Here is a 17,417-nt window from a genome sequence, read left to right on the forward strand (position 1 = left end):
GTTATTATTGCTGAGCTGGCAAGGGTTAGAGTGGATTACGATACAGCGGGTGGGTGAAAACAGCGTTAACGCCAGTTAAGGGCAGCAGTAAGGATGGGAAAGTTAGTGCTTGTGCATTTGGCCGCCAGTGTGTGAAGGCAGAAAGCACTGGCAGCTCCAGGAGTCAGGGAGGGACGGTATGGCTTTGCTTGGAGAGCCGAAGAGCCAGCAACTTATCAAATCAGTTTGGGTTTTGTTTTGGTAAATAGCAACTAGGATGATTCAGAGAGTAAAGACATCTTGAAAAAAAAAAAAAAGACATCTCACAGGTTGACCAGCTTGAGAAGAAAGGGATGCTGTGCTCCGGTCTGTGCCTTGGCACTCACATACGGTCCAGCTGGCTCTGGCTCTCAGAGAGTGAATGTGCTGCCTGTTACAAACACACGGCTCTGGACACTGGCCTCTCTGACCCACAGCATCTGGAGCGCCTGCAGGGAGAACAGGAGCATGGCAGGGACATGTCTGATTCTTTTCTCTCATTCTTCTGGATCTGTTTGTGGAAACTTGTGAGATTTCAATTACATGAAGGTGTGCTAAGTAATGTTTCTCTCATTTAAAAAAAACTTACACATAAATGAAGTGAATAGTAATTTTGAAAAATATGTGTCAAATGATGTACATTCACATGAGATGAAGCCTCTATTTGTATATTTACTTTACTTGGAGTGGGTTGCCTTATGGAGGCAGCCATTTTGAAATCACAAACTACCAACTGATGTGATTATTGTGTGAAGAATGATTGATGACAGACCGTTGAATGATTAGAACAGTCTCCAAGCCTCCGTTGCTAATTCCAAAACATAATTTTAGAGCCAGTAACAGAAGCTTGAGCCATTGATAAGCAGACTAATGTAGTTAATTCAGAAGCAGAGAGATTGATTGATTAAAAGTGTGTGAATTACTTCAGTCTATGCGTCTCTGAATCATCTTCGGCAGCAGCGTCTCTACTAACAGCAAAGCTGTAAGTTTAACTGCTTCAAAAACAATGATGTTACTACTTTGATACTGAGAAATGTCGCGTGGCTTTTCAGTTGCGAAACTATTTTACTGATACAGTCGTAGGGCAACGCTGACACCAAGTTGCGTGCACATGTTTGTTTCCATGTGTGTGTGAGTTTGTGTCTGTGCTGTATGTGAGAGAGATGGGGAGAAAGAGAACGTGCTTTTCATAAATAATAAAACGTAATTTTGTGGGGAAAACATAGAAATAGTGTGTCATTTTTATCCTATTGTGTGTTCTATTTATTTGCTTGGTCAGTGTCTTAGTGGGTTTTGGTTCCTTTGCTGTTGTAGTCTGTGTGGAAGTTTGAAATAACTGAAATCATTTGGCGAAGTATGTATAAGTAACTGTAATGCGGTCAAGACCTGCCTGGAACTACTTTAGCTGTGCATTTACTTGAAATTAACTGCACGCCTTAGAATATTCATCTACCAATCAGAATCAAGCATTCAACAGCCCTGTACTTTAAAGTAACTTAGTAACCCCTCATTTTATTGGATTCTTACAGTATTCATGGCTGACTAAAAATCTTGCTTTTTTTTCTACAATGGCATTTGAGGCGTAATGTTTTTGCATGACGCTGCATCCACACCACTAGGTGTCAGTATATGTCCAAGAAGCCATGTCGGCCATTGCAAACAAACAAAAAACTACTGAGTGCACTTTTGAGTCATTTTGTTAGATTTTTTGTTAGTCTTACTTTCCATGAAGAGATTATCCTTGCTTGACTTCATTTAATGTTTTCTTTAATTTATTTGAGTTTTTTTGTGTGTGTGTGTGTTTGGTTTGTTTTTTTCGATCCTCAGACCCATTTCTTATAAAGTCGGTCTACCTTCTCAGCTCTTGTGGAAATATATACCGTAGACTCAACACTCTAAAAATACTCCTCCGAGTTTTTGCCTTGGCTCAAAAGTGACACTGAATGGACACAGACATACAAGTATATATGCACATGCTTATGTACTTTCATTTTTTTCATTTTGTCTACATGTGCCGTCAACAGATCAAACCATCGGACATATTTTGGCGGGAGGTATGTTTATACTTGTGGCTTTTTTCAGACCCCTAAGTTGTCTTATTGAGCTGCCCAGAAAAACAGCTCTGTGAGAGAGAGAGCAGTCAGGTAAACATATTCCAAACACAGACGCTTTGAGCGTCTCTAGAGTCATAGATTCAAAGACCAGCCCTGGGTGAAAGCTTAAGTAGACCACACGGTTGAAGCAACAGTGCGTAGGCCGAAGGGGAAATGGGCAAATCGAGTCCTCAGGGGCCTGTCGCTGCCAGAACTGCACCGCTCTGGGCTCGTTCTTCAGATGAAGCTCTTACACAGTGACGACAGATAGTGGAAAAGTGTGTTTGGGTGTGTAAGCGGGTGTGTAGGTGTGTGGGTGAGAGGGTAAATGGGAGTGACAGGCTTAGTTTTGGACATTCATGTACGTCAAAAAGTGGGCGAGCGAGCGGTCACATATAATCTATTGGAAAAAATTGAATCGCTCACTTGTCGACTCAAGAGACAGCCATGTTTTTGTCATGTTAACTGAAATTTAAATGAATCAGAATTTTGGTCTTGTTTTCCAGGTAAATATCCTCAAAAAATAAAGATATATTTTCTTGGGTAGCAAAATTGTAATTTGTTTTCACGTAATTCTATCAATCGATCTTCACTGGAAAATAAAAATACTAAAAACATTTAATGCAGTGTTCACATTCACAACATGGCCCCCCTCCCCCAGGTGCTAATCTTAGTGACAGGTTCCTTTGGTTTTCGTACAATGGACCAAATATAATGCTCTTTTTAAATGGAGCATTTGAAACTTGCTAGTCATATTGCTAATAAATACCATTTCCCCCCATTTTTCTATGCAGAGACTGAAAGCTGCCCTTGCCCACCATCCAGGGGGCATGGCGAACGGCAGCATGAACTCCATGGGTCATATGATGGAGATGATGCCGTCGCGGCAGGATCAGGCCGGGCACCACCACCTGCACTCTCACCCTCACCAGCACATGCAGGGCCCGCCTCACGGATACCCACACCATGCCCACCACCACCACCCCAGCCACGCACAGAGCGCCCATCACCACCCACAGAGCCACGGGCACCACAACTCCCACCCGCCCCACCTGCACCCTGCACACGGACACCAGACCTCTCCGCACCAACCCATGCACTCCGCTGCTTCACAGGTACTGAACTGGGTTGAGATGCATTCGTTGAGGTTTTAATGCTTTTAAGTACAAGTGATGTACAAGGGATTGATGAGTTCAGCTGAATTGAACTTACTCAAATTTATTTGAGTTGAGTTGGGATGAACTGATTTCAGCAGAGTCATGTCTAATAAATAATTATAAAAAAAAGTTAAACTAGGGCCAAGTTGTGAACATCTGGTGTAAAATTAATATATGTGTTTTTATTCAAAAACACTGTACATTTAAAAATACCATTACTTGAATACACCTCTTTAATAAGTATAATTATAAATTTTTATAATATAAATATATTATAATTATACGTTTCTGAGTGGTACAGTTGTCTTGATATCATAATAAATAAAAAGACTGACAAGAAGTTTAGAATAATTTTTTTAATGGGTTTTTTTGAAGGGTTATTTATATTTAGAATATATAAGCAAAAACGTTTGTCTGCCAAATCGAAGTCATGTGGTGCGACCAACATACATACTGCATCTGAAATCGCATACTTCCCTAATATATATATAGTAGGCGAAAAACAGTATGTGACAAAAAAAAAGTATGTCTGAATTCACAGTATTCATAAAAGAGTAGGCAAAAAGTGCCCGGATGACGTACTTCTTCCGGCGAGATTCTGAAATGTGCATTCGATGGACACTTTACTCTCCCATGAGGCCACAGGAGAGGATTTGTGAATGACAGTGAACTGAGGCTGATAGGTCACATCACATGATAATGACAACATGGCGAATGTAGTACGTCCAGATTACCTTCATACTACACACACTCATACTATATAAAACATAACGTAATTACTTATTCAGAATAAGTGCCTAGTCAAGAGAGTATGCGATTTCCGATGCAGACTCACAGAAAAAAACATAAAACAGGAAATTATATCATAGAGAGACCCCTGCAGACTCATGTGTGTGTGTGTGTGTGTGTGTCAAGGTCAATACATTTCTTAATATATTAGATAATTTGACCACATTATGAAAACGCAATGTTAGTTCAGGTTGTAAAATCTTCAAAAACTGTATCAATTAATAATTCATGATTTAAAAAAAGCATTTTTATCTTGGAAAATGTATTTAAAAACGTCTCTAATAATAATGTTTTTAATGTTGTAAAGTAAACGTAATGCAAAACAGTATGTTATGTTTGACTTGCACCACATGACATTTTTGTTGAAAATGGTGTAAAAGTTTTTCAAAATCATATCAAATCAAGTTGTCTACGTTTCTAAGAAAATGAAACGTGTTTACACTAGATTTCTAAAAGAGCTTTTCTTTATTTATCGTGGACACTCTTATTTATATGAACCTTCAGGTCTGGACATGACTGAATCCATCTTTTTGTGATTCAGAAAGTCTGCCTTAATGTATTATTAAGCCAAAGAAGGGGCCCTGTATACATACAAACCATCAAAGCCACTGTATTTTCCATCGCCTCCAGAAACCTGTAATGATCTGAAGACGGCAAACATGGCAACTGCCAAGCATATGTCAAAGAAGCTTTTTGTGGGCCATGTGCGCTGGTAGTGGCCCTGTTTCTCAGGGTGTCGTAGAGCATTGGTCCGAGTGGAAAACTGGGCCCTGACACCTCTTTATGAGGGTGGGGCAGCCTGTAAATCAGACTGCTGTTTCTCACACCCAGACGTCCATCATAGGGCCGTAGGGCCACGTGTACAGGGCACATGTTGTTTTAAAGAAAACTCCCAGACAGGAAGTTTCTGGCTGGAGAGGTCTGAACGAGGAGAATGTTTGGCAGGTGATTGGCCGGCAGCCAGGTCTATGAATATGAATATGATGCCTCGGGAGAGAATGTAACTTCAGACTCTTTTTTCTTTCTTTTTTTACAGTTATCTCCAGCTGCGCAGCACATGCAGCCGACGCAGACCCTTCAGTCCCCGCCGCCCAGCGGAGGTCGTCGCAGGCGGGTCATGGATGAAGACCCCGACGAGCGCAGACGGAAGTTCCTGGAGAGGAATCGCGCGGCCGCCACACGCTGCAGACAGAAGAGGAAAGTGTGGGTGATGTCGCTAGAAAAGAAAGCCGAGGAGCTCACCCAAACCAACATGCAGTTGCAGGTCAGCATCACTCATTCGCACACTTCTCCTCAGCTGAAGGCCTCGGTTCTTAAGCGTTAAAACGCACTTCACTTTGGAACACACACTGAGATGTATTTCACGCCTGGCGTCATATTTCACTCGGTATTAGCTTACTCTAGACCACAGAAGCTCATAAACACCCTTCATTTGACAGCTGAAGCTACTGTAGATGGAGAGCAGACGGGGACGGCTGTGAGGAGGGAAGGGTCAATGGGTTATTGAGGTCTATAGAGTAACCAGAGCACAGCCCAGCTGCAGCTGAATGTGTGGTTTGTAGGCCAGTAAAACCTCTGAGCATCACGGTACATTTCGAGGTTTCCATTTGAACGCGTCTATTTAGGCTCTCAATAGACCTTGAATCTGCATAGAGGTTTACCTGAAAGATTGATGCCGTGTGGATATTCATGTAAGTCTATTTTTGGAGGATGTGTTGAGTGCATCCTGCATTGCCCACAACTTAAACCAGCCTAAACTGGTTTTCAGCATGGATGTTTCAGGTGGTTTAGTTGGTCGGCCAGCCGGTCTCCCATTCTAACCATATGACACGTATCCAAAGCCCCTCTAAAACCTGGAAACCAGAACAGCCTGACCATCTTTGGGTGGTCTTTCTCCATCATGCCACATCATTCACTCTCTGCTCTTCTCTGACCTGAGCATTACCCTGTCTTGCCCCGGGACAACATAGTGAATATTTGCTGGTTGCACATTTGTGTGGTTTGAGTCTTTCAGTTAACACGACCAGTCTTTCAATTTTAACCACTAGGCAACAACACCGTCTAATCAAAAGTTCCTACTAGGGTTAGGTGATCTAAGAATACTTCTGATATATTTAAAATATATTTTGTTGACAACTTTGTGAATATTGCAAAGAGTTTAAATCGTTTTTAATTACATTTTGTGATTCATCTTGGTCTCATGACTTGAATCAGTTCAAACCGTCTGTTTTACAGTAATATATTTACAGTAAAATACAGTAAAAACAGTAAGTATGCTGACTTTTCAGCAGTCATTACTTTTGAATTTTTTCACATTATAAATGTCACTTTTGATCAGTTTAATGTATCCTTGCTGAATAAAAGTAAAAAAAGAAAAGAAAATGGATGACATTTAGCAAAAAATATGTAGGCAAATATTTCTGTTTATTCTGATGTATACAGTAGCTGTACTGGTGCATATAAATGAAAACATAAAGTCATATTCTTCCTTTTATTTAGTAAACAAATGTGAAAAAAACATGCCTTTGTTGCAATGTTTACTGTATTTTGCATCTTGCATTAAACAATACATATTAAATTAGCTTTAATTGAAATGAAGGATCCTCTGATTAAAAAAAAAAAAGAGAGAGAGTTTTTAATCCAAGCAATATACATCAATATATATATTTTATGTAGTCAAAAGGCTGAAAAATATTGAGATATAATTTCACCCAGCCCTAGTTCCCACCAACAATAGAACAAAACATGTTAAATGTGTTTGTTTTTCTTTGTTATTGCATAGTTTGACGAGATGGGACAGAATGCTCATAGACACCCTGGCACTCCCATAATCCCACTGTTCAGGCTTGTTTGGTCTTTTGGGAAATATTCACCCCACAGTCACAAACATGGTACCTGTCAAAGCGAGGATTCTTCTCCACCAAGCATCCCTGAAACGCTGCCATATATTTATATTGGTTCTGCTTAATCGTTTAATCAAATCCAAGAACACTGTGTGATCAGATGCTAGTGTTTCCCACAATGGTAATTGCTGAGAATTCACCGCCTGTTCATTATGAGGTTTTCTAATGAGACCCAGACTTGTCTGGCCTTTAATTTAGTGTGTCTGCTGGGAGGTTTGACGTGAAGCTGCCAATACAGCCACCAGAGACCTTCTTCATAATTATGTTAAGTATTGTATGGTTTATGACAAAAACAAAACATCATAAACATGTGTGACTTTGTTTAGATTTGTTTGCATACTAAGGAAGGAACCAAAGGGGTTAGCTGTCACAAACGTGATTTCCCCAACATGGCTTGAATTTAATTTTAAACTATGGAGGCATTTCAACGGACAGTAATTCTTAAGCAGTCAAATCCAGGCCAGGCTGTATCCAGGAAACTTGTGCTTTGTGAAATATGCATGTTTTTAATCTGTGGAATAATGAGGGACATTTAGTTTTGCTTCAACTTTATGTTGCTACACACCAGAAAGAAAAAAAATGTTTTATGTCTGTTGCCAAAGTGTATGATTGGATTGGATATTTCATTAGCAACAAGTTATTGAATTCCTGTAAACACTGAGGGACTTTTTGTGAGTGTTTGATATTATCATTGTGTTTGTTGGCAGAGCGAGGTCACCATGCTAAAGAATGAGGTGACACAACTGAAACAGCTGTTATTGACACATAAGGACTGTCCCATCACCACCATGCAGAAAGAGTCTCAAGGTTACCTCAGTGAGTACTATCACGCACACACACGGCCAGGGGTGACATTACGTTATAACAGATTTATATTGTTTGTAGGACACACCCACTGATATAGATACTTGTGACATTTTTGAAATGTATGGAGGCTGTCACTCCCTGGTTATAAGGGAGGGGAAAACACACTCATTTCCTCAGTCACTGAACAACCTGTTGTGGTGTTTATAATGCAGGAAATAGATATATTGTTTCCATTTTCACTTTGAAGCACAGTAAATGCCTTCAGGTAATGTGCCCTGCCTGTCTTTCTAAACCTCCAAATTCATTAATAATACAAGATGTGAATATTTAAATATTCATCTAAGTGTGGCGTTTATTATCTTTACATTATTATTCAGTCTTCTCATAGGAAAGAAAAATCACAAATGAGATCTCTTTATTGATCTCTATACTGTTTTATTTTCTAGACAGCAAATAGAAAGACATGCAGATGGATGGATGGATGGATGGACAAATAGACATATGGATGTATGGATGGAGACAGACAAATAGATGGATGGATGGACAGACAGATAGACATATGGGTGGATGGATTAGATGGATGGATGGATGGATGGATGGATGAATGGATAGACAAACATACTGATGGATGTAAGGATGGATGGATACATGAATGGATGGATACAGGGATAGACAGACATATGGATGGATGGACAGATAGAAAATTCTACAGATGGATGGATGGAAGGAAGGACAGATGGACAGCAATACTGATGGATAGATAGACATATGGATGGAAGGATGAATGGATTGATGGATGGATTGAGTGATGAGCAGATGTGACTGGCAGACTGACGGATATGGACAGATGTCAGACAGCTGGACGCACACACACATCTTCATCTCTCTTCTTGTCCCTCAGGTCCAGAGAGCAGTCCGGCAGGGAGTCCCACCCCTGTAACCCAGCAGCAAGTCATCCAGCACAATACCATCACCACCTCCAGCACGGGACCCAATCACCGCACAGATATTAACCCCATCCACTAGAGACTCGACCCCCTGACGACACCCCATCCCCCCTTTACACGCTGGACATCCCGACTGCAAACTCTGGACAGACACACACCTCTGTGCCTCTGTGGCAGCTTTTTCGTCTGTTTGTAATTTGTAAATGTAAACTGATTACCATTTTGTTTAGTTCTGTGTGTTTTATGTTACCATTTGAGTCCGCTTAAAAAAAAGGGAGTCGGCATAATTCATCGGGCACCATCTCGCTTGTCAAGAACATCACTGATGGGTTGTTACATCTGCTACATCTGTTCCTGGATTACTACTGGACAACTGCCTTTACAAATGGCAAGATTCAGATAGCTGGAGAGCTTTTGCTACGAATTTTCCATTGCCAAAAAGATCTTGTCCTTTCGTTTCTGTTTATTGTAATAACAACTACTCTCACATTCCCCTTTTATCTAATTCAAAAGGATAAATTAGGAAGGGCAGTCTCCAACAGGGAATTCGTAATGAAAGTAACCTGAAGCAATATTAATCTGATTGTGTTCACTTGCTCATTCTGACCAGAATTTAGATCAGATTAAGTTCAACCTATTGGCTCCTTTCATTTCAGATGTCATTTCAAAAGTTATCTTTTTAAAACGAAACAGCTTTGACTCCTTCGCTGGTACAGATCATGTAAATGGAATGCATTTATCAAGCTCACACAGGCTCCTGTGAGCATATGCCTCGCTGAACGTGTGTGAGATTTCAGAGTATTCCCAAAGTGTTGAGATCACAGCTGCAATCATGTAGCACCAGGAAAACATCTAACTTGGCATTTAAGTCTGAATATTTTTGAAGATGCCATCAGCTGTTTCATTTTAAGATGGTGCAACTTCTGGTCAGATTTACCCCTGGTCCTCATTAGTTTGCACACTTCTTTTACTGGCAGTCATTTCAGTATCTGTTTCGGATCAGAGAGTGGACTAAGTATTATGCACATTCTTGAGTACATTTTATATATGTAACATACTCATAGATGGGCCTTCCAACCCTGTCCAAAATGCTCCTCAAGTGCGTCTTGCACCAGAATAATGCCATGGAAAACTTTTGGAAGGATTTTGCTTCACCTGAGGCTATGGAAAACTTCCACGTGAGCCAAATGCGTTGTTAAATGCTACTTTAAATCAGCTTTCGTTTTGGCTCAGAGTATTGTTTAGATCTTCCTCAGGCATTCTGACTGTGAGATAAATTTAATTTAATAGGATTTATTGTGATAGGATATGTTTTGATACATCCCAGTTTAAAGTTCTTGTTTGTTTGCTGCCTAGGAAATCATGAGGCTTCCTTCTTGACATGGACTAAGGTCAATTCTGCACTTGAATATAGTCCCTACGAAACTGTCAAACCCCTAAAGGTTCTGGAAATGTGCTGTTGAATTGGAGATGTTAGTATACAGCCAGCATCTTACTGTAAGGGGCCGTTCACAAAAGAACACGTTCTTGCGTTTAAAACGCTGGATTAAGCATGAAAGGCTTGGAAAAGAATGCAGGTTTTTGAGACGCATTTTTGAAAGTTGAACTGCTTACAACTTGACGCGGCATCGAGTATCTGTGTAGCAGATGTTTACATTGAAAAATAAAGGGTGCGTCTCAATCAGCTCCCAAGTTTAGTAGTCAGGGCACTGATCGGGGAGTCTGCCATTTTAAGGGCCACTTCCAGTTCACTGGAACGTTCACTCCCTAAAAAAAGTCCCCAATGCACCACAAAAGCCAGGGAGCATCAATGGTCCCTTACCGGGAAATATGTCACATTTTCTGAAGCGCAAAACATACACATCATGACACGCAAAAGAAGATTCTGTACTTTTAAAATATATCAAACCTTCTGTTGTTGATAAACAAAAGTGGTGGCATTTTAAAATGAGTACAGGGTGAAGTAAGTCAGGGTTCTTAGCAGTGCCCGAATTTGTGCAAACAACTTACACTCATTCACAACCTAGGGAGCTGATTGCCCAGACAGCAACATAGCGTAACAGAGTACCAGTCGTGGGCCGGATCTGGGCCGACACTATGTTGCTGTCTTGGTAAGATGCACCCAAATAAATGCTGCGCAGTGGAACGTGAAAACGCATTCTGTGTGAACCGGCCCTAATAACGACATTCCAATGTGTACTTGTGCCCTTTGTGTAATTTTAAGGGATGCGTGTGCAAAGTCCCGTATACCTCATGAGTGTATGATGGACTGCCCGTTAGATTTTGGATTGATAGATTTTCACTTACATGAAATCCTAAATCCCTTTAAGGCTGTGACAAACCAAACTGGCATCAACGAACTAGAAGCCGACATTGTTTTCGCCTTGCGTCTGCCGCTTGAACACACCGCAAAGACTACAGCCAACGGCCAACTAGCATGTTCGTTCTGTGAGAGGAAACTTTCCATAGCAGCAGTTGGCAGTCTGTATTCGTCATTCAAAAAGGGAAACCGGAACTAGGACTGCTGAAATACAAACCATGAACAAAGCAGCGCTTGCTTACCATTTTGAAATATGAATCATGTTGATCACTTTCTTCATTCCAGATGGTCATGTTTTTATGAAAATATTTGCATATTGGAATGCGAATTTACATTATGTAAAATAAGAAGAGCCTTCTGTGTGTGCACTCTTGACTTTGTCAAGTATCTTCTCGGGCACTTGTTCCCTAAGCCGAACAGCCAACAAGAGTGATCTATTTCACCTACTGCCCTACACAGATTCAACATGCTCAATCGGCCAAAAATCTGCCGATGGGGTCCAACTAAAAACTGAGCTGACAGATGTGTCGGCTTGGTATGTTACGGCCTTTAGTCCCGTTGTTCTTGTTTAACTGCAAATAATGATGCAATTTGGTCCTATTTTGTTTTTCTCTGCTGCGAAAATGAAGCATTTTACTATTTCTTCGCAGGTACTGATCTAGACCGATCTAGACACTGCTTTCCAAATGTCACTATGTGCCTGAATATGTCTTAAATACTCACATAGCGAAGAATGTCAGCCCTTAGTAATACCTTTATCAGTGCATTTCTTTTCAATTCAGGTTGAACTTTAAGGCCTTGACGCTTTTTTTGTAATGACTAATTACTAGTGTTTTAATGCAGACACTGTTTTGTTTTTGGACTCTTTGGTGTTTATGTTCTCTTTTACCTTCTTCAACCAAGGAGGCCTGTGATGAGAACACAGGCCAGCTGGACATGTATTAGCATTATGCGGAGAGATGCACCAAAATGTTTCCCCTCTGCCGAAAAAGGGCCTTTCTTCCAGCAGCTAAGCTCAGAACTTTGTTTCATGTTTTTCACAGTTTGTAGAGGATATTTCATCCCTCCTAAATGGAACATATTGATTCCCACCGCCTTTCCTCGCAGCACTGTGTTTGGAACATGAGCGTGCAAAACGACCTCCACATTGAGAGGTGGAAATCTTGTAGCTGTCTATGCACTTTGACCTCTGCGCAGCAGAGGATGGAATAGCCATATAGAAGACTCAGCGATTCCCAGTTCCCACACCAGCGAGAGCCAGCCACTGTCAGTCTATGGAGCAATGCAACTTGTGTGGGCTTACCGGAATGGAGCCCGGAATGGGTCGCCCAAAGAAGGACACGATTTAAACCCTGAAGGCTTGGGTTTGGCGGGCGTTCAGTACGGTGCTCCTGTAGCTTTAAGACTTTAAATTGTCCCTATAGAGAAAGCCTGTTTTTCACACTGTGAAATGGGTGACATCAAGGTGAACTGGAAACATGATTGTGCTTTTATTGTTGATTTTGTTGGACCTTTCGGTAGATTGGTTGTTTCCCAACATCTCAAAAGGATAGTTCACCCAAAAATGAACATCATTCTCTCATCATTTACTCACCCTCATGTCGTTTCAAAACTCCTATAATTACCTTTATTCTGCACAACACATTTTTAAGAATGTCAGTACAATGAAAGTCAATGGGGTCCAAACGTTTCAAGCTCCAAAAAGGACATAAAGGTAGAGTAAAAGTAATCCAAACTTTAGCGATATGATTACTTTGTATGATGAATAGAGTGACATTAAAGTGCTTATTCACTCTCAAATCAAATCAAAACATTGATCAACTCAGATACTGTTACAGAGCCCAAATCAAATATTGCGACGTAATAACATCAAACCTTATTGGTTCTTGTGTCATGACATCATGTGGCTCACAAGAACCAATGAGGTTTGATATTACTGACGTGCCAACATATTTAATAAATTATTTGATATTTACTACCTTCATGCCCTTTTTAAAGCTTTAAACATTTGGACCCCATTGACTTTCATAGACAAAATCCATTGAGACATTCTACAAAATATGTTCTTTTGTCTTCTGCAGATAAAAGTAATTCAGTCTGGAACAGCACAAGCATGTGTAATGGTGCGGTGACAGTTTTTTCTGCTAAATGAAGAAATGTCAATTTCAATAGAAATCTATAGGAATTTTGCATGTGTTCTGGAAATCCCCCACACTGATGATTCGCCACGTTGACTAACCCAAAGCTGCTTGGATTGAAATTGGCAGTAGCCTAGAGATCAGAAGTCAATAAACAATGGACCTTTTTTGCCTGCAAAATTTCACTGATTTTTTTTTTGTTGGGTGAACTATCCCTTTAAGTAACACAAGCCACCATTCAATGTTCTTTTGTGCATGTAGCATCATAATCTGGTTTCAAATGGGATTCAGATGACCACATGAGGTGCGAGTTTCAATGTTTTTGGAATTGTGAGCTTGGAGGTTAACTTGAGATCTGTGTATGCATGTATTTTCACTCCCATTGTCATCTCAGACCTCACACTCACAAGTTTTGCATTGTTTAGCCCAACATTATGATGTTATAATATGGTGGGAGGGGCCTGCTAAACAGCAGTTTACATCTTCATAGAGGACTGAAAACAGTTGCATTATATTTCATCTCCTGCGTCTTTACATTTCAAAGCAAGGTGGTCACGTCATCTCTTACCCAAGCAACATAACACAACACATTGAACTGGAAATATTTCAGTTGCTCTCATTGAGTAACAGACATTAATCTCAAATTGTTGATTTGGCACCAGTCCTTGTTAGGATGGGTGGATGGATGACTTTTGTAATAGCATTCTTATAAAACGGAGGGAGATTTTTGTGTGTGTGCCTGGGTATATGTGTGCTTTTGTGTGCATAGTTTTTTTTTTTTTAGGTGGAGGACAATGAATACACATTAATAAAACTATAATTGTATCATTGCAACAAAACTATAAATATTGTATAAATTCTCATTAATTTTTGTAATCTTGTTCCTGTAATGCAACCACCTTTCTTTTTGAAAGGAGTACATGTTTGGTACTTGTTTGTAAATAATGTTTGCATAGCACTTGCCGTCTTCAAATGTTCGCCTGTTCATTTTCGGAGCTGAAACATTGTAATGTTTGTTACGCATATTGAATTCATGAATTCACACACGCTTGCATAACTTTGTATATTTTATATGTTTATTAATGCCTTGAACAGTTTGTGTTTATGCAAATGTACAGATGTGAGATCACAACAGCTATATTACAATATGAAAATAAAGCACTTGTTCTGTAACAAAGCCAATTCATGATTTTGTCACTTACAAAAAAACTGCAGTTTATGTGTGTATGTGTATATACAGCGGGGGAAATAAGTATTGAACACGTCATCATTTTTCTCAGTAAATATATTTCCAAAGGTGCTATTGACATGACATTTTCACCAGATGTTGGTAACAACCCAAGTAAGCCATACATAGAAACAAACAAAAATAAGGTCAGAAATTAAGTTATGTGTAATAATGTGAAATGACACAGGGAAAAAGTATTGAACACATGAAGAAAGGGAGGCGCAAAAAGGCATGGAAAGCCAAGACAACTGCTGAAAACTTACAGTAATTAAAAAGCAATCCAGCCCCCTGTCAGTGGAAATTAATAACAGCTGGTTCAGTCCCAAATGATGGCCTACAAAAAGGTCTCATTGCCAAGGTGTCACACAAGACACATCTCATGATGGGTAAAAGCAAAGAGCTGTCTCAAGACCTTCGCAACCTAACTGTTGCAAAACATAATGATGGCATTGGTTATAGGCGCCATTCTAAGCTTCTGAATGGTCCAGTGAGCACTTTTGGGGCCATAATACGGAAGTGGAAAGACAATAATTTCACCATAAGTTTGCCTCGACCAGTGCTTCTCGCAAGATTTCTGATAGAGGAGTGAAAAGAATAATCAGAAGAGTTGTCCAAGAGCCAACACCAAGTTGTATGGTGTTTTTAGGGTAATGTGCAGTGCCATTTCTCCTCCAAATATGGTGTGTATTATGGCATCCAAACAGTTCAGTTTTGCTCTCATGTGACCACAGCATGTTTTGCAGCAAACTTTAAATGAGCTTCAACATGCTTTTTTTTCAGTAATGGAGTCTTGCGTGGTGAGCGTGCATACAGGCCATGGCGGTGGAGTGCATTACTTACTGTTTTCTTTGAGACAACAGTACCTGCTATCTGCAGGTCTTTTTGAAGCTCTCCACAAGTGATCCTTGGCTCTTGGACAACTCTTCTGATTATTCTTTTCACTCCTCTATCAGAAATCTTGCGAGGAGCACTGGTCGAGGCAAACTTATGGTGAAATTATTGTCTTTCCACTTCTGTATTATGGCCCCAAAAGTGCTCACTGGACCATTCAGAAGCTTAGAATGGCGCCTATAACCAATGCCATCATTATGTTTTGCAACAGTTGCGAAGGTCTTGAGACAGCTCTTTGCTTTTACCCATCATGAGATGTGTCTTGTGTGACACCTTGGCAATGAGACCTTTTTGTAGGCCATCATTTGGGACTGAACCAGCTGTTATTAATTTCCACTGACAGGGGGCTGGATTGCTTTTTAATTACTGTAAGTTTTCAGCAGTTGTCTTGGCTTTCCATGCCTTTTTGCGCCTCCCTTTCTTCATGTGTTCAATACTTTTTCCCTGTGTCATTTCACATTATTACACATAACTTAATTTCTGAACTTATTTTTGTTTGTTTATTTGTATGTATGGCTTACTTGGGTTGTTACCAACATCTGGTGAAAATGTCATGTCAATAGCACCTTTGGAAATATATTTACTGAGAAAAATGATGACGTGTTCAATACTTATTTCCCCCGCTGTATATATATATATATATATATATATATAGCCTACTCTACACACACACACAGTCAAATTGTCATAAATATATATTGCACAGTATTTGTCATATTCTTAATTATTCAAAATTTGTGACTGTATTTATACACATTACATATTGCAATTTAAAGTAGCAAATAACATACAAAAATATTTTATTCAATATTTACGCACTAAAAATTATTTGACCATTTAATATACTAAAGACCTCTGTTTGGCAGTTTTGGTGAACATAAAATACTTGATTTATTCAAAATATATACATCAAGAACCTATATGCTACACCATGTTGATACCGTAATCGATTATATTAATGGGTCATATAAAGCAAACATGCTTGACATGAAATGAAGCCCTATTGTGAGTGAGGTCAGAATTATGCAAATATATTAAATTACCTGCATAATAATTAGAAAGTAAGCCTTAAAATGCTATTATATTCCTAGGATGAGAAATATTTTAATATTGAAAAACGTCAGAATATTTCTAACAGCCATGTAAATTAGTTGACACACTGAATGACACCAGTGATGTTAAATAGTAACACCTACTGGTGCAAATTACAATTTATATAGATTACAATATATAGACAATAACATTATTCCAATTTATGAGTGTGCCATTTACTTATAGTAATGTATGAATAATAATAATAATATTATATATATATATATATATATCATTTTTATAATATCAATAATAATTGTTATTGTAATTATTATTATTATTATTATTATTATTATTATTATAAAATGTAATTAATTACCTGATTTTCAAAAGACTCAATCTAGTACTGTTTGAATTGAATGGTTGCAAAAATGTTTTTATAAAAACCTTAAACTTATGGTCAACAACCAGGTATGTACAAATTGACATCTCAAGTCAAATTAAAATCTCGCATGAAGTAGTCTAATACAAGCGCCATATACATTTTTAACCGCATTCACCATCTAATAAACGACAGACACGTTTCGTTTTATACAGTCAGCTGTCGCCCCCTGTAGGACACACAGAGAAAATGCTGTAAAAAATACGAAGGAAACAAATGGCTGAGAAAAGTTAATTTAAGTTAATTAAATATAAATGCATTTCATTTTATGGAATGTTGTGCTATTGGCAAACATATTTAACTTATTTTGATAATAGGCTACCACTCCTAATACAAAATGAATTGGCTTCCTGTGGAAATAGGTCATACCTTTCTTGAATGTTTACCTCGTCTCACTTCCTCTTTGTGGTTTCGTTCTCTCATCTCCTGCAGGGCTGCCAGTGCCAACTCTCACGCATTGAGCGTGAGACTCACGCAATTGACACTTTTCACACGCTCTCACGCCACACATCCATTTTCTCACGCACAGAAAAATTGCGGAGCAAAGGTACTTTTAATATTAAACTAATTCTCAGCTCTTAGATTCCGTCAATTTTATTACGAAATTCAGACAAAAACACCTTTGGGGCTTGTAAATGTGACGTGACAGATC

The 17,417-nt window shown here is 39.3% G+C and overlaps 1 protein-coding gene across 3 annotated transcripts in view; it reads left to right on the forward strand.

The window, feature by feature from the left end:
* The window catches only part of creb5b (cAMP responsive element binding protein 5b), a 69,895-nt gene extending 59,307 nt beyond the window's left edge, over window positions 1-10,588 (forward strand). The window contains exons 8-11 of one of the 3 annotated variants that reach the window (XM_084384872.1): window positions 2,906-3,226; window positions 5,094-5,321; window positions 7,668-7,776; window positions 8,669-10,588. In XM_084384872.1, the coding sequence (XP_084240998.1) occupies window positions 2,906-3,226; window positions 5,094-5,321; window positions 7,668-7,776; window positions 8,669-8,793 (783 nt within the window). In that variant the 3' untranslated portion in view covers window positions 8,794-10,588. Of the gene's footprint in view, window positions 1-2,905; window positions 3,227-5,093; window positions 5,322-7,667; window positions 7,777-8,213; window positions 8,325-8,668 lie in introns of those variants that run through there. The other 2 variants (XM_084384874.1, XM_084384873.1) reach the window with 2 other exon arrangements.
* The last annotated feature ends 6,829 nt before the right edge of the window (window positions 10,589-17,417 follow it).

This window comes from Rutilus rutilus (assembly GCF_951802725.1).
Source record: "Rutilus rutilus genome assembly, chromosome: 17".
Classification (NCBI taxonomy): domain Eukaryota; kingdom Metazoa; phylum Chordata; class Actinopteri; order Cypriniformes; family Leuciscidae; genus Rutilus; species Rutilus rutilus.